A 27,630-nucleotide genomic window follows, 5' to 3' on the forward strand; every position below is an offset into this window, starting at 1 on the left:
TGTGGTGTCACTTGTGCTAGTGAAAACAAAAGAAGTGTCCAGCAATGAAGAAATTGTTAAATAAATTATGATCGTATTGCTTCCATCAGCCTTTGAAAATGATAATTAGAAAGACTGAAAAACCATAGGAATAAAAAAACCCAAAAACATAATTTCCCTGGCCACTGAGCGTGGTTGGAGCATCTATAGGCACTGGAGGGTTATGGGTTTGATTTCTGATTAAGGCCTCGTGCCTGGGTTGTGGGTTTGATCCCTGGTCCCAGAAGGGACGCAACAGTGGGGGTGCGGGGGCCCACCAGTTGATGTGTCTCATTAATGTTTCACTCACCCCCTTCCACTCTCCAATGGAAAAAAACAGGATAATAAAAGAAATATAGATCTGTGGAAAATTCGAGGAAATATAAACAAATGAAGCTATTAAGATATTTAAACTGTAGGTGGTTTGCTTTTCTTGTACTTTAACAATCTTATAGTAATATTTATAATATTGTGTCACAAGTTGGATATATACAAGATAGTGATAAACAAGATAGATTAGTCCCTGCTGTTTTGGAACTTATAGTTTAAGTGGTATGTTTATTAAGTAGAGTCTAAAAAATGAGGAATAATCTATTAAAAGGTATAAAATACATGTATTCAGACCATTTGAAAACCTGAATATACTGAGTTTCATTTTTAGGTAGACGAGTTCTTTACTTGTGCTTACATTTTAACCTTACCTGTGATTCTGGTGGACATGATTTCACATTCTGTGTTTCTCCACGAACCCTACATTTTACAGGGTCTTTATAATCCTCTCCCAATACAGCTGTTTCCTTAGGTTGTTTACTTGCTGCACAGTCCAGATGCAACCTAAACACCTTTTTGTATGTCTGTTCGTCTTCTTTAACAGCCAGCAACCCCAACACGCACAATAGCTGCAACCCCAATTCAGACACTTCCACAGAGCCAGGCAACACCAAAGCGAATCGACACTCCCAGCTTGGAGGAGCCCAGTGATCTTGAGGAGCTTGAGCAGTTTGCCAAGACCTTCAAACAAAGACGAATCAAACTTGGATTCACTCAGGTAGATGAGCCCGCCCTGAACTTGGATTTCCCTACTCAGCCTGCTTTATGTGCCCATTAGTTTTCCTGCATCTATAAGATTAGACTATTGTATATATTTGGTTATAAACTTATGATTTAATGCTAGGTTAAAAACCTTTAAGATTCTCTCAGAACATAGGCCTCTGAAATTATAATTATACCAATAGTGCTGAGAAAGTAAAAGATTGTGTTAGGAGATGATATGACTATATTGAGGGTTTAGTTATTTGAAGAACATCTGGTTCTAGACCTTAGTGCTATATATGTGAGGTAGAGTGTGTCAAGATTGCAAGTATCAGAGTAGCTGACGGGAATGTTTGAAAGGCTTGTTTGAAATAGTTTTTGTAGGGGGTGGAGACATGCGCTTGCATGCACACACTCATGGGTGCGAAATGTACAAAATAAGCCCAAACTGAAACAAATTAAGAATCTGTCAAAGACGAAATATCCAAATTAGGTTTTTTAATGCCAGGTAGCAGGACATTGCGAGTAGAACATGTCCAGTGGTTTGGCAGGAGACTTGGCTATAGGCACTGCTTTAATTCCTCTTGTTCACCGCATGAGTGACACTGGAGTGGAGGAACTGAATGGCCTTTATGTAGAATGAGAGGCCCAGTGCGTGGGTTTGCACACACTGAAAGGAAATAATTAGAAGGCGGCCAGCAGGACAGGACTGGGCGAGACTGGCCACACATGCCCTGAGCCAACCTCCTGTGGTCTCTCCCCAGCCACTCCTACCTGGTACAGTGCCAGGGCTCAAAGGGCATCTGCCGAGTGAGCAGGGTCCCTCTGGGAAGTGGGGTCCAACAACATCCCCTGAGGAGTCCTGAAGTGCAAGTTGCTCATCAGCTCCTGTGTTGAGTTTTTGCCCCCTGGTGGCAGTGTGCATCATAGCTACCTGTCAGAGCACCTGCCCCCTGATGGTTATTTCGTGTCATAGCTACTAGTTGAATAGTAAGATGGTCGCTTTTATAACCTCCTATACAATAAAAGCCTAATATGCTAAGTGTCTGATTGTCTATTCAACCAGAGCATAATATGTTAATGATACGCTAAAACCACTTAATCACTCACTATGACATGCACTAACCACCAGGTGACAGACGCTCTGACCTATAGGTTAGCTTGCTGCTGGGGTCCAGCCAATTGGGACTGAGCGAGATGGGCCGGACACGCCCTGGAGCCCTCCCATGGTCCTTCCCTGGCTGGCCTACCTCCTACATCTCTTCCTGGTCCTGGTTGAGCCCAGTTGGGGTCCTTCAGCCTGGCCTGCATCCTCTCACAATCCAGGACCCCTTGGGGGATGTTGGAGAGCCAGTTTCAACCCGATCCCACAGGCCAGGCTGAGGGACCCCACTGGTGTACAAATTTGTGTACCGGGCTTCTAGTCCTATATATTCACTAATAAAAGCCTAATATGCTAAGTGTCAAGTCGTTGGTTGGCTATTCAACCATTCAAAGTGTAACATGCTAATGATATGCTAAGGTTGCTCAACCACTTGCTATGATGTGCACCGACCACCAGGGGACAGACAGTCGACCAGTCACTATGATGTGCACTGACCACCAGGGGGGCAGATGCTCCAACCAGTAGGTTAGCTTGCTGCTGGGTTCTGGCCAATTGGGATTGAGGGATATGGACCGGACATGCCCTGGAGTCCTCCTGCGTCCCTCCCTGGTCCCATCATGCACTGGTGGGGTCCCTCTGCCTGGCCTGCACTGAGGGACCCTCTCTCTGTCCCTCCCCCCACCCCATTGCATGCATTTTGTGCACTGGGTTTCTAATCCTATCTAATAAAAGAGTAATATGCAAATTGACCATATCTTTGCTATACCCACAAGCCACGCCCACCAGCCAATCAGGAGTGAGTATGCAAATTAACTCAACCAAGCTGGCTGTGGCCATGGCGTGAGTAGGAGGCTTGGGTTTCCCCAGCAATGGAAGAAGCCAAGCTATCCACACTCCCTGGCAGGCCCTGGACTCCACTCAAGGCTACAAAGTTTCGATTATAGAAGATAAATAAATCTCAGATACCAGGGCCTCCACTTGGGTTGCCAGGGGACATGGCTGGCCTGCAAATCACCACAGGCCCCACACCCCAAGGGAACCCCCACCCTGATTTGAGACACCCTTCAAGGCAAACCAGCTGGCCCCCACTCGTGCAGCAGGCCTCTATCCTATCTAATAAAAGAGTAATATGCAAATTGACTATCACTCCCAACGCACAAGCTGGCTGCCCCATGTGGTCAAATATGACTGCCCCTATGTGGACATTTTATGGCCACCACAAGATGGCTGCCACAAGATGGCCAGCCGAAGAGGGCAGTTAGGAGGGACCAGGCTTGCAAAAGAGGGCAACTGGGGATGATCAAGCCTTCAGGGGAGGGTAGTTAAGGGTGACCAGGCTGGCAGGGGAGCAGTTAGGCATCAATCAGGCTGGTAGGCAGAAGCGGTTAGGGGCAATCAGGAAGGTAGGCAGGCGAGAAGTTGGGAGCCAGCAGTCCTGGATTGTGAGAGGGATGTCCTGCTCCCTATCAGGATCGGGCCTAAACGGGCAGCAGGACATCCCTTGAGGGGTCCCAAATTGGAGAGAGGGTGCAGGTTGGGCTGAGGGACACCCTCCCCCACCGCCATGCACACATTTTGTGCACACCAATAAAAGAAAAATATGCAAGTTGTCCCTACAGGGGGGGGTTTGACCGGGAGTTACACTTGTGCTGACGACCAGGAGACGGCACGGAACATGGGATTCTATGACAAGACAGGTAGCAGGGAGAAGGGAGTCCCTGGCCAGCAGTGGTGGCGTCAGGCAGCCCAGGGAAGGAAGGTCCTGGCTGGTTGCCGGCAGCTGCTAGGGATCCTACACATGCACTGGGCCTATAGTATATAGATAACAGAAGATCATTAGATGAAAAAAATTACTGAAGTATAGAATGGATTGGGTGTTTTTATGGAATCAGAAGAAACCTGATGTTTTCTTTCCAGAGAATAGAATTACTATTTGAAATCTGAGCCACCATTACATACTGTCTCATTTCCTTTGTGTAGGAAGAATAGTAATGTACCACTTGCTCAGGTTGGCCGGGTGACCCTGCATGTGTCCTGGTGTTTTTATGAACAGACTTATATTCCTAACTTCTTTGGTAGTTCATTTTTGCTCAAAGAAACTAATATATTAGGAACATAAAATGATTTTTTCAATAACTATAATGTTAGAGATAATGCAGTTATGTATTTGTGAGGAGTTTCAATTGTGAAGGAACAAATTACAATTAAGAAAGATTGAAATATTGAATGATCTGGCTTATTCCTAAAAAGAAAGTGAAAGATACGGAGTACTTTACTGCATTTAAATATATGAGTCAGGTTGGACTAGTCCTCAGTGCTTCAGCTTTAAGCTATTAGCACAGCATACTTTGAGGTTCCCTAGGAAACTGTTGCCTAAGTGATATGCCAAGGATGTTAAGGCTTTTTGAAACCTTTAACTTTTACCCAGATAGTGGTTTCCTTTCTGTGGCACTTGACCCAACATATTGCCAGTGTTGTGTGAGTGTGCGCCCCTCTCTCTCATATATCAAAGAGCTTCCCTGTGATCTGGTGTTGTGCTGATGGTTTTATCCTATTATTTGGCACAATTGTGCCTTATTTTTTAAAATGACTCTGATACAGCAGTGCCTATATTTCACAGACCTTAACTATTTGGACTAAAGCACATGTCACCAGTGCAGGATGGGAAAATCAAGCCTTTGTGTGTAAGGCATGTACCTCAGTTGTAGTTATTCAAAGGTTGCTTTATATCCAGCTTATTATACACACACACAGCATTCAAGTGATTAGTTAAGACAAAAAAAAAATCCCTCTTTGAGAAATCTCCATGTTGTTAGCTGTTTCTGACTACATCATTGGTTATGAAAGTGTTACTGTAGATGTCATTTCATAATTAGGAGGCCATGGTGTGATACTTTTCTCTCACGTGACACATTCATTATTTCCTAATCCCAATCTTTGCTCCTTTTCCCTTTTGCTTCTTAAAAAATATCAAAGGAATATAATGTAAATTTTGTACGAGTCAGCTGCTTCAAACATTTATTTCTGTGGGGGATAGCCCCAATGGTTTTGAGTTATAAAAGCACCAAGCCACACTTACCTCAAATTAATGAACATTAGTATATTAACTAAGTGAGGACCTATTGCTTTTCATTCAATTAAATAGTTTAAATGTGAAGTAAGACTGTATTATACATCTCAAATAAGTCAATTTGTAATTTATTGCCATAGTTTTACTTAGTTAATGGCATAGCCACCAACGTAAGGTATTTATTCTTATTATGATGTGATTTTTGAATAGGTATTTCGTTTACTTGTCAATATTGTTACTTTTTAGAGATATTTATAGAAGTTTGTGAAAAAACTTCTAGTGAGTGATGAATTACAATGTCAGAAACAGTTATTTCCATCTTATCTGCAACAGCAGGTCCCATATGCAAAGAATTGCAAGGTTGGGTTCGCCCAACTCTCTAGCAGGCTGTAATCTAAACAAGTAAAGTGACCAAGACACACAGCTAGTTTAGTATCTGATATCTAGTAGGCACTTAGTGAATGCTTGTGATTGACTAAATGTACAGAGATATTGATTCAGATAGACACCTGTCCACAGATAGACTTAGCATTTATGCCACTTGCACTATCCCGGGTCTTTGTTTGCTGTAACTGAACAGAAATCAGTAAGCAGTCACTTCTGACCTGGAAACAGATGTCCGGAGCAGTCAGTGGCACTGTCGGCATAGGATAGCCACTATGCTCGTGTGACTGTTGCTGGGCAGCAGGGTGGCTGGTGGAGCCGAGGAACTGGAGGTTTAATTGATTGGTTTTGAATAATTTTCATTTAAATAGCCACTTGGGGCTGGAGGCTCCTGGGGAAGGCCAGGGTGACAGCCCAGGGAAGGTCCGGTGTTCTCAATGCCTCCTGCCATCTTCCATCCCAGCTTTCTTCTCTATTACACATTGTATCACAAGTTGCTTACTAGTGAGAAAATGAGTTAAAAATCCTTCCCTCTCCCTGGCTCACCTAGCACAGGTGTGAATAAACAGTGTAGTGTCCAAGGATGGCATGTAGGGGAATCACAGGACGGACTAATCCCCGTTCACAGTAACTGCTGGCACTGGCTGGGCCTGAGCTGTCCCTTGTGTCCCACGATGGAATGAGCTCTGCAGCACTTCCCGGAAGTGTTCTGCCTGTCACTAACGGATGGAACAAGAAGGTGAATCATTAAACTCTAGGAGCCTCTGTTACCTGAATACAAACTGTGAAGATGTGGCTTTTTCCAGCTTTAAAGGCGACTCATTTGGCTGGAAGGAAAGCACGGCGTACATTCTGGGCTTATAAGCTTAGAGAAAGACATCTGTGTAATAGATTCAGGGGTCATCGTTCCATTGCTGTAAGAGGACCGTCTCAGTGTCCATGAAGGTGTAACTAAGTGGGTCATACCTCTCCACTGTGAATTTCTTTCTCTCTAACAGTTATAAAGGTATTCTTTTAGAATACCTGTTTTTTATAACCAACTTTGAAATCCAAACTAAGAGTGGGAAATAGATTTTTTTCAATGCTTCCAGAAATAATTTACAGGGATAAAAGAAGTAAGGGATCATTTCTAGATTTTAAAGTCATTTATGGAAACGTTGGTTAGTTCATAAATACCTGAGGTTATCCAGGCAGTTACTTGTGTTAACTCTGTAGGATTACTTAGTCACTTTGTTACATGAATTAAGGGGCTGGTTTAGAATATTAACACCATCTTTTGGGACTTAGTAGAAATATTTATAATCTTAACTATTATACAAGGTGGCAAGAAGAGATTCAGAGTCCAGAGTGCTAACCATTACACTATGGAACCTCCCCTGCAAGAAGAGATTCAAAATGGAGAGAATATGGGACAGTTTTGATTGTTGTTAGATTGGGGCCTAACTCCTCCCTGGAGCACTGAGCCCAGCTCAGGGATGGGTGTTTCTGTGGGATCCTACAAAGGGGCTCATTGTTGAGCCTTCATCTACGAGGGCCTGTGGAGGGAAGGCCGTCACCGTTGGTGAGATGACTCTCTTCTCGCTCGTCCTCCCACTCCTGTCTGTATTTCTGTGCAGGGTGATGTTGGGCTCGCGATGGGTAAACTGTATGGAAATGACTTCAGCCAAACTACCATCTCTCGCTTTGAAGCCTTGAACCTCAGCTTTAAGAACATGTGCAAGTTAAAGCCACTTTTGGAGAAGTGGCTCAATGATGCAGGTGGGTGAGAAATGGCCTCATTGTCTGTGGGAATCCTACAGGGGCTGTCATGTAGAGTGGGGTTTAGATTTCATATTGCACTATTGGCACTACAGAGCCTTAAAACACGCCAGTCTTGGGAGGATTAATATAAGTTGTGGTTCCATAAATCAGAGATTCGTTTAAATAGTAATTGCAATGCACACAATGAAAAACATTTTTTTTTTTTTTTTTTAGTTTTAGAGCATTTCTAAAGGATTGAAGGAAGAGGAAAAAAAGCCTATGTATTTACATATACTTGAAAAAACAAGCTTATTGGTTCTTCGTTGATGAATTATAGTAAATTTGTTCTTGATGATATTTTTGCTTTTGTTACTAAAAACAACCACATTCATGAGAAGTTGAGTGGCCAGTGTTAACTTGTGTGTTTTGTACTGAGGTTTCCTTTTGGGAAATTTGAAGTTTGAATCACAGAACCACAGACTGTGGGCTGTGAGGAAAGTGCAGATTGCCTAGACAGCAGTTCCTGTTTAGATGGGAGGAAAACCAGGTCTTTGGAAAACACCCTGTACCTGTGGCCATGTACTCATGGTCCTGTATCCTTTCTGAGCTCCACAGGTGAGAACCGCCGGCTGCTCTGCCCTTCCCTCCATGTGCATGGAGTGGAAAGAATCAGAGCTGGTTCCGAGTTGCTCAGGGTCATTCAGCTATTGACAGAACCTTGCTTGTTTCAACTACCAAGAATTTAGAAGTATTTCATTGTTGTTTGGTTTGGGGGGAGGTGTTGCCCTAGATTATACTAATGAAATGAGAAGTCATTTGCGAGATAAATCTTAAATGTTCAATAATTTCCAACAAACTTTCTTTTATCCCTAGAGCTAATCTCTATATATAAAAGCCTAATATGCAAATTGTCCCCTCTGGAGTTCAACAGGGAGACCAGGAGTTTGATCGCTCTCCCTGACATGCACTGACCACCAGGGGGTAGTGTGGAACGAAAGAAAGCCCTGGCTGGAACGAAAGAAAGCCCTTCCCCGGCAGCCAGGGAAGGGAGGTCCTGGCCAGTTCTGATTGCCTAGGAACCTACCCATGCACGCATTTCATGCACTGGGCCTCTAGTAAATAAATAAGCAAACCCAAAAGTAAGGACAGAACTCAGAAGAGGTAGAGCTGAGTCTCAGGGCAGAAAGAGTAACCCTGTGCTTTCTCAGAGACAAGGCAGAGGGCAGTAGGGACAGACAGCCAACTGTTCTCAGACCACAGCTAGAGCAGCGAGGAGCACTGTATGTCCATGTCGGTATGGAAACCTTTTCCTACGCTTGTGGTATAAACTGTCTTGGTTGCTTTATGTTGTTAATACGTGTGCTATTCCTTCGACCTCCTGTTTTCTCCTTTCTCACAGAGAACCTCTCATCGGATTCAGCTCTCTCCAGCCCAAGTGCCCTGAATTCTCCAGGGCAGGGAATCGAGGGCTTGAACCGTAGGAGGAAGAAACGCACCAGCATAGAGACCAACATCCGTGTGGCCTTAGAGAAGAGTTTCCTGGAGGTCAGTGGGCATTTTACTTTTCGTGGGCGTGGGATTGTTGTTATGGTGCTCCCATTAGGTCTGTCAGCCATAGCCCTTATGGATGCTTATCCCATCGTGGAGAAAATAAGACAACCTAGCAGCATGCATGCCTGGGTTCAGGGAGAATAGATTCACATCCACGGGAGTCCTTCGTGTGACAAGCAGCAGCTGCCATCAGGCACAGGGACTCCAGACAGGGAGGGGCAGGGAAGAGAGAGCAAAGGCGTCCAGATGAACCGAGGGGTCAGCGCAGAAATGGTGGTTCAGTTTGGCTGAGTTCTAGTGTCTGCTAGAGTAGCAGTTTGGGACCAGGACACAGAGGGCCTTGAATGTCAGCCTATCAAGTTCAAATTAATTCAACAGATACATGGCTTTTGGGTGGGTTTTGTTTTTTTGTTTTTTGTTTTTTACACCAGGAAATATCTCAATCAAAGCTTCCAACAAAATTCTGACTCTGGTTCAGTGGAAGGAGCACTAGTATCTGCCACTTCAGTCACTGAGTCCCTTTATCTGGGAAGCACTTTCTGTCTTGCTACACAAGCTTACAACAGCAACAAAAGTAAACATTCAAGAATAACTTACCCTAAGTTACCGGGAATAAATTTAATAGACTTGTGTTCATTGGAATGCTCGTCTGCAGACATTTTGTTAAGGTGGGCCTGGTGGTCACTTACATCCCAACTTCACTCCCCGGCCTGCCCGCCCTGTTTGCTGGTTTGTATAATGGCTCAGCTGGGCCAGTAGTTCTAAAGGTTCTTCACAAGACGATTTTCCCTTCAGAATCAAAAGCCTACCTCGGAAGAGATCACCATGATTGCTGAGCAGCTCAACATGGAGAAGGAGGTGATTCGAGTTTGGTTTTGTAACCGCCGGCAAAAGGAAAAGAGGATCAACCCACCCAGCAGTGGTGGGACCAGCAGCTCCCCTATCAAAGCAATTTTCCCCAGCCCGACCTCCCTGGTAAGGACGGGACCGGGAGCGCTCAGGCTCACTTTATAGTTTACAAGTGGCTCGCTCAGTCTGTATTTTATAATATAGAATTTACTGTGAGAGTGGTGTAGGGGAAGGCTGGGGGAGGTGTGTGTGTGGGAGATGGGGGGAGGAGCAGGGGGCTGTGAGAGGCAGTCAGGGGAGCAGTTGGCAGATACAGCTTTGTCCTGTGCAGCTGTCTACTTGTGTTTGGATTTATGTGAACTAGAAAGAAGACAGTATATATAATTTTTTTACAAAACTGTAGACAATATTTTGTTGTTTCAAAGAGAAACTCTGTTTTTTAAAAATTTGTTTTATATTCTTTTCATAACATCATTTCATTAAAAACAAATTCAAGACAATCTTGCCCCCACAGAGTCAAAAATAAAACAAGAAGCCGCAATTCACGGATCCTCCAAAATAGTTTCCTTATTTAGGTTAAGGGGACAATTAGCATAATACTCCTACTGACCTAGCTTACGCCTGCTCACGTTACTGAGATCGAGAGGTTTTTAAATTATTTCTGTTGAAACCTGGCAAAGCCATGCGTCATGCCAGTGCAGAGCCTCCTTTGGCGGCAGCCTTGCAGCAGGCGCACCTTTCTCAGTTCCAGGCTCCAGGAGGAATGAAGACCTTCCTCTCAGGCCCATTTACTTTATTCTGTTTTCATTCTATAATACAATATTTAAATCTATCCTGGAATCTAAGTTTTTAATAGGCAAATTAAGTCTATAAATGGAATTTTTAAGTTTTTTTTAATGCTTTTGAATATTTTCATTTCTGACCTCTAGGTGGCGACCACGCCAAGCCTTGTGACCAGCAGTGCAGCAACTACCCTTACAGTCAACCCAGTCCTCCCTCTAACCAGCGCTGCAGTAACCAACCTCTCTGTTACAGGTAACCACCTCTCTGTTACAGGTAACCACTTCTCTGTTAAAGGTAACCACTTCTCTCTTAAAGATAACCACTTCTCTGGTACAGGTCCCCACCTCTCAGTACAGATAACCACGTCTCTGGTACAGGTAACCACCTCTCTGGTACAGGTAACCACCTCTCTGGTATAGGTAACCACTTCTCTGGTATAGGTATGCGGCAGCCAGGCTGTGCAGTGGTGAGGCAGCTGGCAGCCATGAGAGGTTCCTGTGAGAATCTGCCATTAAGCTGTGAATTTCAGCTCTAGGATGTATTGTTTTTTTAAAGTTGCATGTGAAAACCTGACCTCCAAGAAAAATCAGGCACAATTAATTTTGTCAGGAATAATGCTTTCACAAAAGGATTTCATCTTTTTTGTTCTTTTTCACCTTACTCTGTCTTCTCTATTACTCCAAGGATTATCTCTCAAAACATAACACTTTTTCAAGTAGCCCCTCAAAAACCCTGACTAGCTATAACTTTTTGCATCAAGACAACATCAGATCAGATGCCCCTTCACTGTGTAGAAGGCGCTTTCCAGTGCGGCCCTGTCTCCACTGGTCGCCATCCGCCGTCCCCGGCCCAGAGGTGGGCCTGTGAGCGGGCGCAGCCTCAGAGCCGGCGGTGGCGGGGCTGCTCCGGGGTAGGTGCCCACTCCGCCTGGAAATGGTGTGAGCTCCCCGGCAGAGCTTTCCCCTGCCTGCGTCACAAATGACCATGGTTTTATAATTTATTCTCCCTTTGCCAAGAGACTTTGCACTTCTCAAAAGGCCTGGGTTTGTTTTTTTTTAATCTCTGGCTTGTTTAGTGCCTGACACATTCACTCTAAAATGAATGACTAAATTTTCCCCTGTGCCACCTTTGAATAGTAGATTTCTCAAATACACTTGAAATGAACTTGGTGTTGTCACCAGCAGTTCTTAGTGGCACGGTGTAGGAGGCATCCTGCGACTGTTTGCCGGGGTGGTGATGGTGTGAAGCCCTGGGCAGGCGTGTTCTGATGGCTCCCAGTGCAGCATGGACTCCGCCTCCAGGAGGGGAAATTGATTTTTCTGCGCTAATATTTTACTTCATCACACCTCTTTGGCTCTATGACCTAACCATGGCATGTAAAGTGAATACATGTTTTTATTCACATTTATTAAATTAAGGATGAACTTTGCCTTTTCCCTCTTTATCTGTCTGTAATCAGTATGAATTCAGACATTCTTTTATATCCAACAGGTTAGAATTGTATCACTATTTCAGGGTTAAATTCTTCCAGATTGGCTAGTGGGAGTCCCTTCAGCTGGCTCCTGTGCCCGTTAACATGCCCCTGTCCTTTACATGGTTCCTTATTTTTTGGCACAAGATGGTCAGGCTCATCTTCACGCTTCTGTGCCCAGGCCTGGAAACAGCCATTTCTCCAAGAATTCTAAGTTCCTGTTAGTGAGGAAAGGACTTTGGAACCAAAGTAGAGGCATTAGATACACTCACTGTTATGCATTGTTGCTTCTAGGACATCTCAATTGAAATAAGTGTGCACACAACTTGGGAATGTGTGTAAGATACACACGTGTGTACATTCATGTGTTCATCCACCCACCGGCACCATCCATTTTCACTAGCTGTTCACGTGTATTAAAGCCATGCATCCATACTGAGTCTCCGGTTCCAGCCCAATACTCTCTAGTTCGTTATTTTCTACGCTTAGGTTCTAAAGAGTTTGTTTTTGTGGCTCATGTCTCTAGACGCACTAATGAGGTTAGTAAAAGTGCCATTTTGAGGTGCTGGTTGGTAGAGTCATTGGTTAGTTCCTGGATTTGGCTGAACAGAGCCCCGCCTCCAGACTCCCACAGCTCCTTCCTAACACAGCCCTCTTTCCAGGCACTACAGACACCACCGCCAACAACACTGCAACCGTGATTTCCACCGCGCCTCCCGCCTCCTCGGCAGTCACGTCCCCCTCGCTGAGCCCCTCCCCGACTGCCTCAGCCTCCACTTCTGAGGCCTCGAGTGCTAGTGAGACCAGCACAACACAGACCACCTCCACTCCTCTGCCCTCTCCTCTCGGGACCAGCCAGGTGATGGTGACGGCGTCAGGGCTGCAAACAGCGGCCGCGGCCGCCCTCCAAGGAGCTGCACAGTTGCCGGCGAACGCCAGTCTCGCTGCCATGGCTGCCGCTGCAGGACTGAGCCCTGGCCTGATGGCGCCGTCTCAGTTCGCAGCTGGGTAAGGTCTTTCTCGTCTGTTCCCACCTGAGAGTCCACAAGGATGTCATCCCGGGGCTCACTCTGTGGGAGACTTTCCATCTTCATCTTCAACGCAAAATTCAAAGTTTAACTCTTTAAGCCTTAATGTCTTTGAAATGGGTTGCTCTATATCGGCTCAAGGACCTGATTATTGCAGATTTAGTGTCTGGACACCCTGGAAGGGCAGCAGTCAGGCCTTCATTTCCAGGGGAGCCACAAGCAGCTGGCGCTGGCCACGCCTCGGGGTTGGGGGCCATGGGGAGCCCACAGCTCCCGACTCTCGTTCTTGCTCGTTCCCTGCTGGCCGCTTCCTGCCTCTCAGTCATGCGCGGGGGCTGCAGCAGTAAGAATTGTTCTACAGGCCGTCCTCGGGTTACGTCGCACTTGACACACGTCGTTTCGTGATTACATTGCCGTCTCCCACTTATTTATTAAAAAAAAGTTCCATCATTTTGACGTATGTACATATGTGCTTTACGTTTTTTATTATTACCACAAATAATGGTCATGAATTGTTATCTTTCTTTTAAATTTTATATATTTATTTCTCTGGCGTTTTGTTTTGGGAAAAGAGAAGGAGATAACGCAAAGCAAGTTTCAATGATTATGAGTTGGACACTGTGCAGCCATAGTCTTGTTTGGATTGCACAGCGAGCTTCAGGGAAAGCAGCGCCTCAGAGGCTGCTGACTGTAGAGAGGACAAGAATTGGAGCTGCTGCCATCGCCTCCCCAGCTGGTGCGGGGATGTCATGTTGACCGCAGTGTCTGCTCTTTTCACTTGCAGAGGTGCCTTACTCAGTCTCAACCCAGGGACCCTGGGCAGTGCTCTCAGCCCAGCTCTGATGAGCAACAGCACACTGGCAACCATTCAAGGTCGGTACAGCTGCTTTCCTTACTTACCTCTTCTTCTTCTTTTTTTTTTTTTTAATGGAGGAAGTCTACTTTGCCAGAAGTCAGGGTGATGGGGAGACAGATGAATTGATAATGTTGACTAACTAAAGGACCAAAAAAAATGTCTTGTAAAAGAGCTTTGTAGAGAAGTATAGGTGTGGTTTGGGTGTTAGAATAGGAAATCTACTAGTTTGGTGTGTGAAATCAGAATTTTTATGCTGATATTGACCTCCTTATGTGTATAGACGTGGGGACAGACTTTATCTCTGACAAGTTTATTGACTTAGTCATCCAAGACCTACCCCAGGTACCCTGACCAAGTGAAAACCCCGTCCTCATCTTCACCCCAAGAGAGCACGGCTGAGCAGTCCCGTTGGAGCACATCGGGGACCCTGGGGCTCCCTTTGTTGTCCCCATCCTTATCTTTCCCACGGCCAGTGGGTCCCTTTGACCTTCGAGTGCTACCCAGTCTCAAGTGTGTCTGAATCCCAAAGGGATTACCGAAGGGTGTGCCTTATGTGGCTTCGGCTTGTCTGAAGATGCTTGAGGGACATCCCTGTATGATCAAAGAATGTTTTTTCTTACAATTAAAAATAGTTTGTGCTTAAGTGAGTTCTTGGGGCCAAAAATGAGTGGTTAGCCACTTGAGTAAAGGTGCTGTCAGGCGGGTGATTTTCCTCCAGTGTACGTACCACCGAAAGCACTGGTCCCCGACTTGGGCTGGACTGCCTGGCCTCCCACTGGCCTTTGCGCTGTGCAAAATCGGTGGTTAGCTCTGTGAAGCTTTTGTCAGCCAAGGACTCCTTTTTGGGATAAGACTGAAAAGCCACGTTCTCGGCAGCAGGTCTTTGGCTGGTAGTGATGCCGCAGAGGCGAAGTGCTTCTCCGGACACCGCAGGCGGGAACGGACCTCTGGGGAGATCTAGAACAGGTCCATGGCCCTACCCTGGAGCCTCAGAAAACTTCAGGCCACACCAGTGCCCCCGGTGCTCGTTGTGTGATGGTGTCCAAGTCAGTCCCTCCAGCTCTTTACAGGTTACGTAACGTGAGAAATCCCCCGAAGTCTGAAAGCCTAGAGAACCTTCCATCTGCATGTGGTTTATGGGTCAAGGAGGTACTGGGGCGTTGTCAGATGACGAAAATTTGATAGGTGAAATTGCCCACTTATTTTTTTAAATTCATTTCAAAGAGGGAGAGAGAGATAGAAACATCAGTGATGAGAGAGAATCACTGATCAACTGGAAAGAGCACATTAAACAGTCTGTGAAACCACTATTTTTCAGTTAAAAGTAGCCTAGAACTGTAAATGTGTGTCCTGCACACCCCTCTCAGGGGACCAGCCGATGCATACTTTTTTTAAAGAAAATCTTGCTGATGCCTTCATCACAGAAAGTTCTCAGGTGCTAGAGCGAGTCCGATCCACGATGGTCAAATGACCATCCCACATCTCTGCTCCCTCCTGGAATGCCCACCATGCTCCGCACAAGTTAGGAAGAGCATACTTGGTCACACCTTGCACTTTACTTGATAACCTAATTTTAGAACAAAAGCTTTTTAAAGATAGCTTTTCATCTTGTGTATCAGACTTTTCATAGCCAGTGGGTTGGTAAGAGCTGCCTGTATTTCAGTGCTGTGACCGCTGGAACAGGTTTGTCATTTGGAGAGAGCAGTTTGACATTGGCGATCTGCATTAGAAACAGTTGCTGGATTTACCTAACGCTGTCCGTAGGCACTGGAGTCAGGTGGAGCTCCGGTGCAGATGCGGCTTCGGTGGGTCAGACAGGCCTTACCCCCCTCCGCCCTGCTCATGCTCACTAGATCGTTCAGGTCAGCGGTTGCCAACCTGTGGGGTCTGAAAGGTTGGTGACTACTGCTTTAGGTCCTTCAAAATCATAATAAAACTTCAGGTGGGACAAGATGGCTCTCTGATTAAGAAAAACAGTCAGCGAAGGACCGGGCTTTGTAGCTGGTTGTGGGAGATTTGAGTCATCTGGTGGTCCTTGGCTTCTCCAGGATGTATTAACAGTCTCCTTCCCACCTTTTTGGGGGTTTGTCCATAGCTCTTGCTTCTAGTGGCTCTCTTCCAATAACATCACTGGATGCAACTGGGAACCTGGTGTTTGCCAATGCGGGAGGAGCCCCCAACATCGTGACCGCCCCTCTGTTCCTGAACCCCCAGAACCTCTCTCTGCTCACCAGCAACCCGGTTAGCCTGGTCTCTGCCGCCGCAGCCTCCACGGGGAACTCTGGGCCTGTCGCCAGCCTTCATGCCACCTCCACCTCCGCTGAGTCCATCCAGAACGCGCTCTTCACAGTGGCCTCCGCCAGTGGGGCTGCTTCCACCACCACCACCGCCTCCAAGGCGCAGTGAGTGCCGCCGCCTCTTCCAGCGCAGCGCCAGCGGGCAGCCCGCGGGCGACCGCAGGGGCCCTGGCTCCCTCTTGCCACGGTGTGAGGCAGAGGAGAAGAGAGCAGGAGAGACACGTGCCGGAAAGAAAGGATGGAGACCGGACATCATTTGCCTAATTTTATAATAAAACACTCTCTTTTCAGGATTGCTTCATGGATTGGACAACTTTCTAACCAAAATTAAAAAAAAAAAAACAAAAAAAAAAACAGAAACAAAATATCAAAAACAAACAAAAAATAAGTGAAAGGACTACTCATCATTTCCAGCGGTCACAGTGGCAGTCAAGGTGGGTTACCAATTCTAATATGGGTAGGAAGGGGATTTCTTGTTTGTCTAAAGTCCTTTTTTTCTTAAAAAAAATCATTTTTATGGGTCTGTTGTACAGGCCACTAAGTCATAACAAGGTGTTTATAATCGTATCAATTGTGTTGGGGGTTCCTTTCTTAACTGGTACAATTTAGGCAGGCCCGCGTTACTGTATCTGTTGTTGTTGTTGTCATGTTTTATATATATTTGGTTTGGTGTCTCGCTCCTGGATCCTGCTTCAGTGAGCTCCCACGGTGGGGAGGGGTCGGGAACTCCCGTCCTTCGCTGCGAATGTCCTTGCTGGGCTCCTTACCCTTGACACTCACAGAGGTCCTAGGAAATGGTTTTCTGTTGCCACTTATGCAAGAGGCTTGGTGCAGAAGCTGAGGGCAGCGTGCGCAGACGCTCCCACTCCACACGCCCCATCAGGTGGTGCCTTTGGAGCACTTTGTGTAGGAAGGAATTCCTGCTGGACTGTAGCTCTCACTCCGACCTTGAATGACCCGAGGCTGGGTCCCGGGGTGCGCCAGCACCGCTCCTTGCCTCCCATGGGGCCGTGCGTGTTGCAGGCGGGACTTGGCTCCGAGAGCAAAGACTACTGCAGACACCTGCCTGGGTGGTTCTCGTGACTCTGATCTCCTGAAAATGCTCCTATTGTTGCTGTGTGTGTGTGTATGTCTGTTCCATTGTGCGGAAGGTTTTCATCCGAACTTCCTTCAACTTAGCAAAGAACAAATTTACCTGTTGGGAATGGGATGTTTCCCTCCTGTTCTCTAAAGGAGCCCTGCTAGACTGCTCCCGTCGGTGACTGAACTCCAGCAGGGGGATGAGAAGAGTCTGAGGTTACACCTTCTCTAGCCAAGGCTTCCTTTCCTCCAGGTGGCTCTCACCCGCCACCCCAAGACCGGCCTTGTCCCCGGTGGGGAAGGCACACACCAGCTTCGTGGGTCTGAGAGCGTGAGGCCTGAGCAGGACCTGCATGCACCTCATCAGGTGTCTCCGGGCTGGTTAGTGATGCTCCTGGGAGTCAGGTCAGTGGCGGTGGTAGCTGTACTTGGGGAGGGAGGAGTTCCAGCATGTGTGCAGTGTTTCTGGACTGTGTAAATGAGCCCGAGAAGTAGTGAGGAACGAGGTGACTGGGAAATGGGATCCCCTTTTCGTTATGGTAGTATCTATACCGAACCCCTGGACTGATCCCTGCAAGTGCGCTCCTGCGCCCGCCGCCCGCCTGACTGAGGGCGAGGGCCGCCGCTGGCTGTCCCAGGTGCCTGCTGGCCTCGCTTCCCAGCTGCACTGCCCCTCCGAGCTCGTCTTCGTGCTCGGCTTGTGTGGAGGGAGCGTGGTTCTGTGGCTCACGTCTCCGCGGCTTCGGGAAAGGTCGTGCTTTTCTGTTTGTGGTCGTCCGGTGGGAGACAGGCACATTAATGTTAAAAGGCCAGAAACATTTCGTCCCCTCATTGATTTTTCTTTTGTTCCATCTGTCTTCCTGTTTTATTTCACAAAGTATTTAATTCCCACCCTTGGTGTTCTCTCCTCACCCTTCCCCTTCCCCAAAATCCCTCCAAAATCAGTGAACTGCAAGCAGGGAAACTAACAAATGTCCACCCACCTTTTTTATGTGTGGTGTTTTTTTATGTTGTTGTTTTTTTAACTAAGCTTGAACCAAAGTCAATTTTTAGCAAGCTGCTGTACTAAAGGACTAGTTTTATCGTGCGGTTCAGACACATTGAGGAGTTAGATGCTACTGACAATTTCTTTTTCATTGTCTTTAATAATTTTATATAAAAGTTGCTGCTTCTTTTAATCTTTTATGTTGATAAATTGTACTATCCTCTGGGCAGATATGAACTTGATTTTTAACTAGTTTATTTAGTTTGGTATGTAAATAGAATGGCAGTGTCGGTGACTAACTTTTCTCTCTGCCCCTCAAGTTCTCTGATGTAGTTAAATTTAGTCTTTTATTCTGACTTGATATCTCTAACTTTAGTCTGTGCTAATGATTGTAGGACTATCAATAATACTGCAGCTGCCATGGGGATGGGTAGTGCCCTGGGGAGTGGCTGGTGCCAGGCAAGATTCAGGGAGGTGAGTGCTGATACCCACCTTGCTGGGCTAGAGGCTATAGCATTAATTTCCCAAAATGACTACCAAAGCAAGCGACAAGTCCCAAGAACTCCAGCCCAGTGGCTAACAGCAAGGGCCAGGACAGACTGAGTTTGTTTGTTTCCCATGTGGCTCCAGAGATGCTCCCTCCCCCAGGTAAGACTCGCCAATAGATTTTAATGTGTAAAAGGATACTAAACGTTCAAGCCGGTGTGATGGTCTTCATTCCCAGCCCTGTCTGTATCCTCTGGTTCAGTTTAGGATAAGGGAATTTTGCCTGGGGATCACTTTATATTAAACCAGCATAAAAACCTGTATTTAAAAGAAATAAATCTTTAGACAAGTAAAAACAGCTTGCGAAATGAAAGGTACATTTACATATGTACGAGAAACACTAAAACAGCTTGCTGGTTGGGTAGCTTAACTAGACCCCAGGCCCCATCCCTAGGAACCCCGCTGACCATACTGCTTCGGGCACAGCCTGCAGTCCTTTGTCATCTTTATCATCCCCAGAGATACTTTTGAGTTGGGAGTCTCTGGAGCTGGGTACTCAGATGTAGCTAGCAGACTCCTGTGTGGGAGTCTGGAATTAAGAGGGGCAATTGATCAAAAAGAGGTGCTGGGTCGAGTTCCTGCATTTCTAAGGGGAAGGGCCAGACAGGTCTTCCCGACTCATTGTGTCAGTCTTCTTTTTCCCTTAATGTTTATGCAAGTTTTACTTCACCCCTGAATTTGCTTAACACATTAAACCAAAGACTAATTCTAATGCATTGCAATTAGTGTGTACTAATTTGCCTATGGCGATGGGCCCTTCCGAGGGAGTGGTGAGTGTAACTGTTGGAACCCTACTCATTGCAAGCAGTGCAGTTTGATCGTGAACTTGATGTGTGCCCTGTGTAAATCTGGGGGACAAAGCAGAAAGGCCTAGAAAAAGGGCTTCTCACAGGAACCCTGTTGTTGTCCCTGATTGAAGAAATAGGTTGAGTACTATTTTAGTTTAAATGTTTCTGAAGGTATGGAGGCAGCTCTGGAGAATTATGTAAATAGTGCAGTCCATTATGTGATGTCACACACTTCCTGTATTTGTTTGATAAGGAAGATCAATACCGTCCCCATTCTTGTCAGAGAGATGGGACCATAGGACTGGCTACTGTTCTGTGTAGGACCACACCTGTTTGTACTTCATGGCAGAGTATTAGAGGGTTTTTTTTTTAGAAAGGAAAATAAGATTAGTTAAAAGGCTTTTAGTGAGATTTTTTTTTAAACCATTTGTTCCACATAATTCTTTCATTTTTGGGGGGGAAAGCACAATTATACCTCTTTTATTTTTAATGTTATTTTGTCCTATTATCTTTCATTTATTTGCGAAAGTAGGGGAACCTTGTCTCCGTTATCCAGAAGCACAGATATTTGCTTGACACAATATTTAAATTCAGCCCAATCTTTACCATTAAATTTTGTATTTAAATTACTACATTTACAAATATGGGAGCTTAATGTCAACTTTTATCATTATAAATCATAATAGTAAACATTGCAATTAGTCTGTACTAAACATGTGGCTTACAGGAGACACTCATTGTAGTTCATAGTCTAAAGTTGTTCCCAAGCCACGTCCTCCTAACAAAACTTTCTTCGCGGAGAAAAAAGTAAAATCGGTGAGACAGGAAGAAAAGAGGGCAGTGTTACAGGAGAGGCAGGGCCAGGCCACCTGGCTGGGCGAGCAGTGGGGCCTGGCACCCCCGCGCCACTTGTGAGCCTTCAGTTACAGATAGCCCGGCATGTTTATCAGAGCTGAAAACTTTAAAAGACCAAAGATCTGGAATTTCAACTTATTCCAATGGGATGAATTGGTGGGTTAATTTGGTCACAAGCAATTATGAGTCTGCTGGCCCTGGCCTTTGTGGGGCCCTTTTCAGTCTCGGACGTTGTGAGGATAACACTGTAAAGTGGTAAGTCTTCCCCAGCAGCCCCTGCTTGGAGAATGAGGAAACCCTCCTGAACCAGGAATCGCTAAGGCAGCTTTCGGAGGTGGCGTGCACCCGGGGGCGTGGACAGGGCAAGGCCGAGGCAGGTCCCGTTCTGCTCATTCTTTCTTACTCCAGAGAGTGAATGGGACGCGAGACTCCCAGGGAGAGAGTGGGAGGCTCGGAGGGCAGGGCTTTTGTGAGTTGTTCAGATGTCCACGTGGTCCGGGAGCTGCTGCTGCTCCGACCAGCCTCACGGTGAGCAGGCCGTCCTGACTCTGCCTCGGCTTGGCCCAGCGCAGGAGCCATGGGTGCTGTGCGACTGGAACCTGGATCTCCTTTGCTCCCTTCTCCCTTTGAATGGCGACACCTTAATCCGTGAGGGTAATGCTGGAGGGTTACGGTGGCTACTAGCCCCTTCATGAAATACCTCAGTGTAGTTTAGCGTTGTTGCAGAGCTGGTTTTAAACTAAAAACCAAATAAATAAAAAGAAAAACTTTATAAATATGGAAATAATTCTAGCTGTAGCATTTAGTTAACTGATGTTTATTAAGATTGATAAACATGATTAATGCTGTATGTGTTGGGATCCTGTTTATAGGTTACAGTTTATAGGGTTGGAGGGGGGTGGGGTGGGGACGAGGAGAAGGTGACTGTGTTAGAAGGATCGTTGCTCGTGTGTGTTTGTTTTTCCTTCTCTCTCTCTTACCAAAGGAAACCTGATTGTCCCTGGGACTGGGCTTGGGGTTTGTTGGCCTCTCTGTGGTCTGACCTGCTGGGCAGTGTGTGGAGCATGCAGGTGGCACATGGGTTCAAGGTCCCCTTAGGCATTGACATCCCTTGCTAAGGCTGCCTGTGCCCCCGATCAACCCTGCCAGCCTCTCCCAACGGCTCTTACCTCTGTGCGTAGGCGAAGGATGGCTGTGGGGTGCCGGGTAGAGGTGGCAGAAGTGCCCTGTCCACGTTGAGAGCAGAGCAGAGTGCGTGCGTGGGCCTGGTGACCTGGGCAGGGGAGCGTGAGCAGCCCTGCTTGTCACCTGGGCATGCTGGACGTGCTGGTAGCACACACTCTCGGACCAAGGTGACTTCTGTCCAGACCAAAAATGCAAAAGAAGTTGACAGCTGTCCTGCTTGCCTCACACCTCGGTGGCGTGAGGCCGCTGGGGGCTGGCTGGCTGGTGAGATTGAGGAGTTCCTGTGGGCACGTTGGGGAGAGGGCTGCGCCTTTCTGGTCGTACTGGGGCCGGCTTTCCTGGGCCCCTGAGTCCAGAATGGGCACTTCTCCGTAAAGGCTGTTTTCCATGAATGCCTGTATCATGAAACGTTAGTGGGATCCGGTTTGGATACCAAAGACACTGTTCCGGCCTTGCTTATCCTGTTTTAGCCGGCAGAGGGACTGGGAACAAAAAGCTGGAATTCGGGAAAGCTTCCCCTCCGTCCCTCCCACTTCCTTCGGCGGGCCTGTTGGTCGCCGGCTGTGGAAGAGACTCCTTTAGTCCCATCGCTGGTCTGTGGGGCGGATGGGCCACTCGGTGTCGCCGTGACATTCTTGGAATCTCTGAGGGCTTGGGGGCTGGGGGGAAGGGGGTAGGGTTCTTTCTTTCCCTTCGTCTAACACCTGTAGCGCCCATGCAGCTGAGCTCAGGTGAGTGAGAGGTGCTGGCACTGTCCCGCCGCTTGTAGGAGAGAGCGTTTTCAGGAGCAGGTGACGTGGAGAACCGAGACCTTCCTTGAAGCTCTGCCCATGGCGCCCGTGTCGTGTCGTTCCCAGATGTTCGCACACATGAGCTCCTGGGGCTCACTGTTCGGGGTTCTGTTGATGACCCAGAAAGGGAGGAAGGGCAGGAAGTGTATTGCTCTCTCACTATTGCATCAGAAACTGCCGGGTGCTGGGCTTCTGGCAGTGGTGCTGACAGGATGTGACAGTGTCAGCCTTGGCTTCACAGAGCGCTAGATGGCAGGGCCTGGGCGCTGAAGGGAGAGCACTCGAAACAGAGGCTGTGGGATCAATGTTATGGACACCCCTTTGAGTGCAGAATGGGACTCCCTGGGGCAGGCAGGGTCCCTGAGTCTGCCCACTCGGCCAGGGCTCCATCACCATCAGATAGGTCAGACCCCAAAACTAGTTTCCTGTAGAAAACATCGTGGTCTGCTGCAAAGCCCCTGGGTGTTCTTAGTTCCTTGCTCACTGCTGTGCTCATGGCCACCCAGCAGCCGAAGGCTTTCTTCAGACCCTGCAGGCAGCTGGCTGGACACAGTGCTGTTAATGAGGATTCCAGATGCTTCTGTGCAGTCGGGCCTCCTTGGAGGGAAGGACAGAACCAGGCAGAGACGCCCTGTGCTCCCACCTCTCTTAAGTGGGAGCTGCGGACAGGAAATGTCAGAAGCTCCAGACAGTGTAGCCAGGTCAGTGACCTGCCCAGGCTTAGTGGGCCGCCCGGTGCCACCTGCTGTGTGAGCATGAGTTCTGCGGCCGGATTGGAACTGGCCGTTCTGCAATATAAGCCTGTCCCGAGGCCAGGTCTGGGAGACAGACGGGCTTCCAGCTTCTGACCTCCGCTCGAGCGGGGCTGTGCGGGCCTGTGCGCACCGCTGGCGCGAGAGGCCCGCTCTCTGCGGAGACGCCCCTCCCACCACAGGTCGCCCACCTGCCCCTTCCTCTGGTGGCTATAGGCGAGGCCAGTAAGCAAGGGCCTCCCGCCGCAGCCAGGGCGTCCTATACCTCACTCTTTCGTGACTGAGTAACTTGCTTTAACTTCCTCTAAACCTTACAGAGTTGCCAAGTCTGCCCTCCCTCCCGTGAGTCATGCCGAGCTCTGGCCTATAGCATCGCAGGATCTGGGGCCGGGGTGGGCCCACCTAGCGCCTCTGAATGTCGCTGCTTGAAAGCTACTGCAAGAGAGGGCAAATTGCAATCTTCTGTTTCTTTTGTTGCAAGAGGTCTTCACAGGTGAGGGGCCCACTCCCCCCACCTGCCTTTAGGGGCTGGCCAGCTGTCAGCCCCTTCCCCACCTTTCCGACTGCTGGCCACACGCCAACGCTGTCCTTGCCTTTCCCTGGCGGAGGAGGCCCCCTTCCCTCCAGGCCTCGGCTCCGCTGGCTTCGGGACTTTGGGTGGAAGGGAAAACACCAAAGAGGCCCCTTTGCGCTGACTGCTGCACACACATTTCACTTTTGTTCTCTGACATGACCAAAAAATCCAAATATTTAAGTTATTATTATTATTAGTTGACAATCTTACGTCCCATGTCCCGTGGGCTCTCAGAAGCTGCCCCCAACCCGTTTCCTTTTCTTTGAATGTAGTTCCATCCAGCCTCAGTCCCCACTCCGCCCGGGAGCTCCGCCAGGTCTTCCTCTGCGATACGCCAGGGAGGGTGGTTTCTTTGTTTGGTTTTGTTTTGCTTTTTAAATTTCCAACCAAAACCAAAGATTTCTTAGTGATTGTATAAACTCAAAACAAACAAAAAACCAAAGAAAAGGGCAGTCTTCAGCGCGACCCAGTCTGTGGCGTCCTGGCTGGCAGAGCACGCCGGGCGGTGGGGCTCCGGCCGCGGAGGGCAGGCCGTGCCTTCCGCGTGGGCTGCCCCGGGGCGCTGGGCCTGGAGCCCGGCCCTGCCGCTGTGAGCGCACCGGGGAGCGCGGAGGCGGCAGATTCTTCAGAACAGCGGACAGACCCACCGCCACGCCAGTCCGCCCACAGCGCCACGGCCCGGCCAGGCGGGGCTGAGCCCAGGACTCCACAGAGTGGGGAGCTGAGGACCCTGGCGCAGGACTGGCTGCTCTGCTGGGTGCTAGCCTCTGGGCCGCGCTGAGCACGCCCGGCCCTTGGGAGCCTTCTTTCCCTTTTTCTTTCCCGGGGCTGCGGGAAGCCGCTGTCCCTCCCCCGCGGAGCGTGCAGAGCGCTGTGACCTCCCACTCCCGCTGTGGCTGTCCCCTCCCGCGGCTGCAACTATGCATCGTGTCTCCCCCGTGCTAGGTAGATGCCTGTGACTTTTTACCGGGGGGCGGGGTTGCAAATGAAGGAACTTTTTACACGGATCTTTTTAATCTCAGCTTGGGGGGGTGGGGTGGGGAGGGTCCTAGGGTCATACAAGCTCTATCCCAAAGCAAAACCCAAATGTTAGTAACCTTAGGCTGACGCAGATACCAAAGAGAATCCGCCCTGCACCACAGACTGCGGAGTGCGGCACCGCGCCCGCGTTCGTCTAACCTCAGCAGTTCCAAAGCGTAGATGTATATTTTGGTATATTTCTGGGATATTAAAAAAAATGTTGTTTAACTTCTCGTTTGTTTCCGTGTAAAGTCATAGCATGAAAATAACTGAACTGTCCTATTCTTAGTAGTTTGAAATAATAGTATTTTTGTATGTTCGGGTGTGTCTCTGTATGTATTGACATCAGTTTTCACTGCCTCGGAGTTCCTAATAAAAGAAATGAAATGCTCTGGTGTACGTGCTGTCCAATAGTGAGCGCCCACCGTTCCTTCGGAGTGCTTTTCGCTGGTGACCCGCCCTCTGGGGCTTTGTTTTCTTTTAAAGAGACAGCAATCGTGTTTTTCTAAAGATGGTTTCTTTCTCTCTGTCTTAACTCCCTCACCTTCTTTTCTTTTCTTTTTTTTAAATATTGATTCAGGGGTGTTTTTCCACTGTTGTCCAGGGAGGGACACGAGGGGAAATTGGCCCCTTGGCCTCCCACACATTTTTGTTTTATGTGCCTAACTTTAAAATGTGAGTTTGAGTTCTCTTTTGTGGAAACTTAAGATGTGGTGTATGATTCTTTCCAACATGGCCCCGCAGCTCTACGAGGCAGCGGCCACTCCTGGGGAGCCACGGGACCTCTTCCGCGTCTCTGGCAGCTTTGCGATCTGGGTGGCTATTGTGTAGCCCCACTGCCCCAGACGCTGGGTAGCCAGCCCCCCAGGGATAGTCCATAAGAATCAGCTGATAACATGGCATGGGGACCTTGTTTTCCGGGCTCCGGGGAACAAGCGACTATGCATTTGGGGGGATTCGCTGATGCCTCCCGAGGCCCGAGGAGTCAGGGGACGTAAGTGGTGCTGTCTCCTTACAAGTGCCCTTCCTGTGACCCTCCTGGGCCGCCCGCGGGCTGTGGGCTTGGGAGAGGCTGTGTGGGTGGCTGAGTCAGAAGGAAATGCTAGGTTTTGTGTAGATGCATTTGTCTGCTGTAACTTTTTATATATATATTAAACTTAACTGTAAGTGTACAGTTCATTTCTGTTGTAAAACATCATTAAACCATTTTTCCAAGTGTGTTTGCATTGTCTGAGTTTCTCTGATGGGGTCATGTTGGTGTCTGAGTGCTTCACACAAATGCCCACCCAGATGGCTTACAGCCCTGCCCGTCACCCCGAGCCGGGCCGGGCACAGGGTCTGCCGGCCTCCTGGCCAGGCTTGGGGTGGCAGATAGGTGTCGGCCGCAGTGGCCTCCAGGCTGCGGGGCTTGCTACCATCAAACACGCAGGCTCCTCAAAGACTCCCATTTCACTGTGGACTTGACTGCAGAGCTGACACTGAACCTGACTTTTCTAGATTCATCAACTAAACTGCCCTGCACACAGGTCCCCTGGGCCCCTCGGGAGGAAGCCGATCCTGACTCTGGCCCTGCTCTCCTGTCAGAGGCGCCCCTTCTCCCCTGAAAGGGAACCTTGAACCTGAACGCGATTTCTTTTGGGGAAATCAGCCCCCTGAGGAGCTCTGGGCGGCACTGCCTCTGCAGGTGCCCGGCTGGCGGCTGGCGTGGGGGTGGAAGGAGCCCTCCTCCCAGGCTGCCACCCGCTGAGCCCAGTGCGGAGGCGTGGCCTCGGCCTGCTGCTCACACTGCTCAGGCTTCTCCCGCTTCTTGCATTTAAGTTGGTGAAGTTATTTCCTTAAAACAATTTCACGTTTTTAACAGGAATCCCATTTGGCAGAGAGAGTGTGCGCTCACCAGCGTGAGAAAGGCCTTAGAAGGCCAAGCCCACTGCTCAGTCCTAGGGGGTGAGGAAAAGTGCCGGTCCCTCTGTTTCCCCGTCCTTTGTACGCGGTTGGGACTGCCCTGCCAGGTCCCCGTGGTTAGATCCTTGCCTGGTGCACCGAAGAGGCACGGTTCAACTCCTCCTCAAGGGCACACACCTGGGCTGCAGGTTCATCCCTACCCCTGGTCGGGCGCATGCAGGAGGCAAGCAATCAATGTCTTCCTCTCTCCCTCCCTTCCGCTCTCCAAAAATCAATGGGAAGAAATCCTCAGGTGAGGATTAACAAAAATCAACAGAAGGTGGGTATGTTCTAACCCACTTCGAGTGGCATGAGGGACTCGCCAGTGAGAGCTGAATACTCTGCCACCTTTTTTCTCCAAAGTCCAGGGCGGCTCTCACTGGGGCTCCGTCTGTTAGCAGCTCAGTCCTCCCAGCCTGCCGCCCGCGCTGTGTGGTCATCCTGTATGTGCACACGTGCATACACACACACACACACACCCGCCCAGATGTCAGCTCCAGAGCTCAGCCAGCTCGCTCCCGGCCTCCACTCACATTCTTTCTTTTTTCTTTTTTAATGTATTTTATTAATATTGTACAGAGAGGAAGGGAGAGAGAGAGTTAGAAACATCTTTGAGAGAGAGTCATCGATCAGCTGCCTCTTGCACACCCCGCACTGGAGATATGCCTGCAACCAAGGTACATGCCCTTGACCGGAATCGAGCCCGGGACCTTTCTGTCCCCAAGCCGACGCTCTATCCATTGAGCCAAACCGGTTTCGGCTCCACTCACATTCTTGACGCAATGGGTCAAAGGCTGTGCCAGGCCAGCCGTGGGTCACATAACTCAGCCACCTTGAGCCTAGTGTGGGTGCGTGCGCTCGCTTTGCCTGGTGATGGCCAGCATCGGCCTCTGAAGGCTGAGCGGGGGTTGCAGCCGCAGCCAAGCCTG

The 27,630-nt window shown here is 48.4% G+C and overlaps 1 protein-coding gene and 1 long non-coding RNA gene across 6 annotated transcripts in view; one reads left to right on the top strand and one right to left on the bottom strand.

Annotated features, from left to right (window-relative positions):
- POU2F1 (POU class 2 homeobox 1) overlaps nucleotides 1-25,978 on the top strand; it is a 122,254-nt gene extending 96,276 nt beyond the window's left edge. For all 5 annotated transcript variants that reach the window (XM_036442416.2, XM_036442419.2, XM_045582943.1 and 2 more), the window contains 8 exons: nucleotides 893-1,066; nucleotides 7,226-7,367; nucleotides 8,749-8,894; nucleotides 9,696-9,875; nucleotides 10,679-10,784; nucleotides 12,666-13,011; nucleotides 13,816-13,904; nucleotides 15,983-25,978. In XM_036442416.2, the coding sequence (XP_036298309.1) occupies nucleotides 893-1,066; nucleotides 7,226-7,367; nucleotides 8,749-8,894; nucleotides 9,696-9,875; nucleotides 10,679-10,784; nucleotides 12,666-13,011; nucleotides 13,816-13,904; nucleotides 15,983-16,293 (1,494 nt within the window). In that variant the 3' untranslated portion in view covers nucleotides 16,294-25,978. The remainder of the gene's footprint in view (nucleotides 1-892; nucleotides 1,067-7,225; nucleotides 7,368-8,748; nucleotides 8,895-9,695; nucleotides 9,876-10,678; nucleotides 10,785-12,665; nucleotides 13,012-13,815; nucleotides 13,905-15,982) is intronic.
- LOC118721445 lies at nucleotides 25,305-26,386 on the bottom strand. The gene is made up of 2 exons (XR_004988739.2): nucleotides 25,701-26,386; nucleotides 25,305-25,669 (listed from the first exon to the last, which is right to left on the bottom strand). It is a non-coding gene; the product is annotated as an uncharacterized LOC118721445 (long non-coding RNA).
- Nucleotides 26,387-27,630: the final 1,244 nt, after the last annotated feature.

This window comes from Pipistrellus kuhlii, unplaced genomic scaffold (genome assembly GCF_014108245.1).
Source record: "Pipistrellus kuhlii isolate mPipKuh1 unplaced genomic scaffold, mPipKuh1.p scaffold_m20_p_18, whole genome shotgun sequence".
Lineage (NCBI taxonomy): Eukaryota > Metazoa > Chordata > Mammalia > Chiroptera > Vespertilionidae > Pipistrellus > Pipistrellus kuhlii.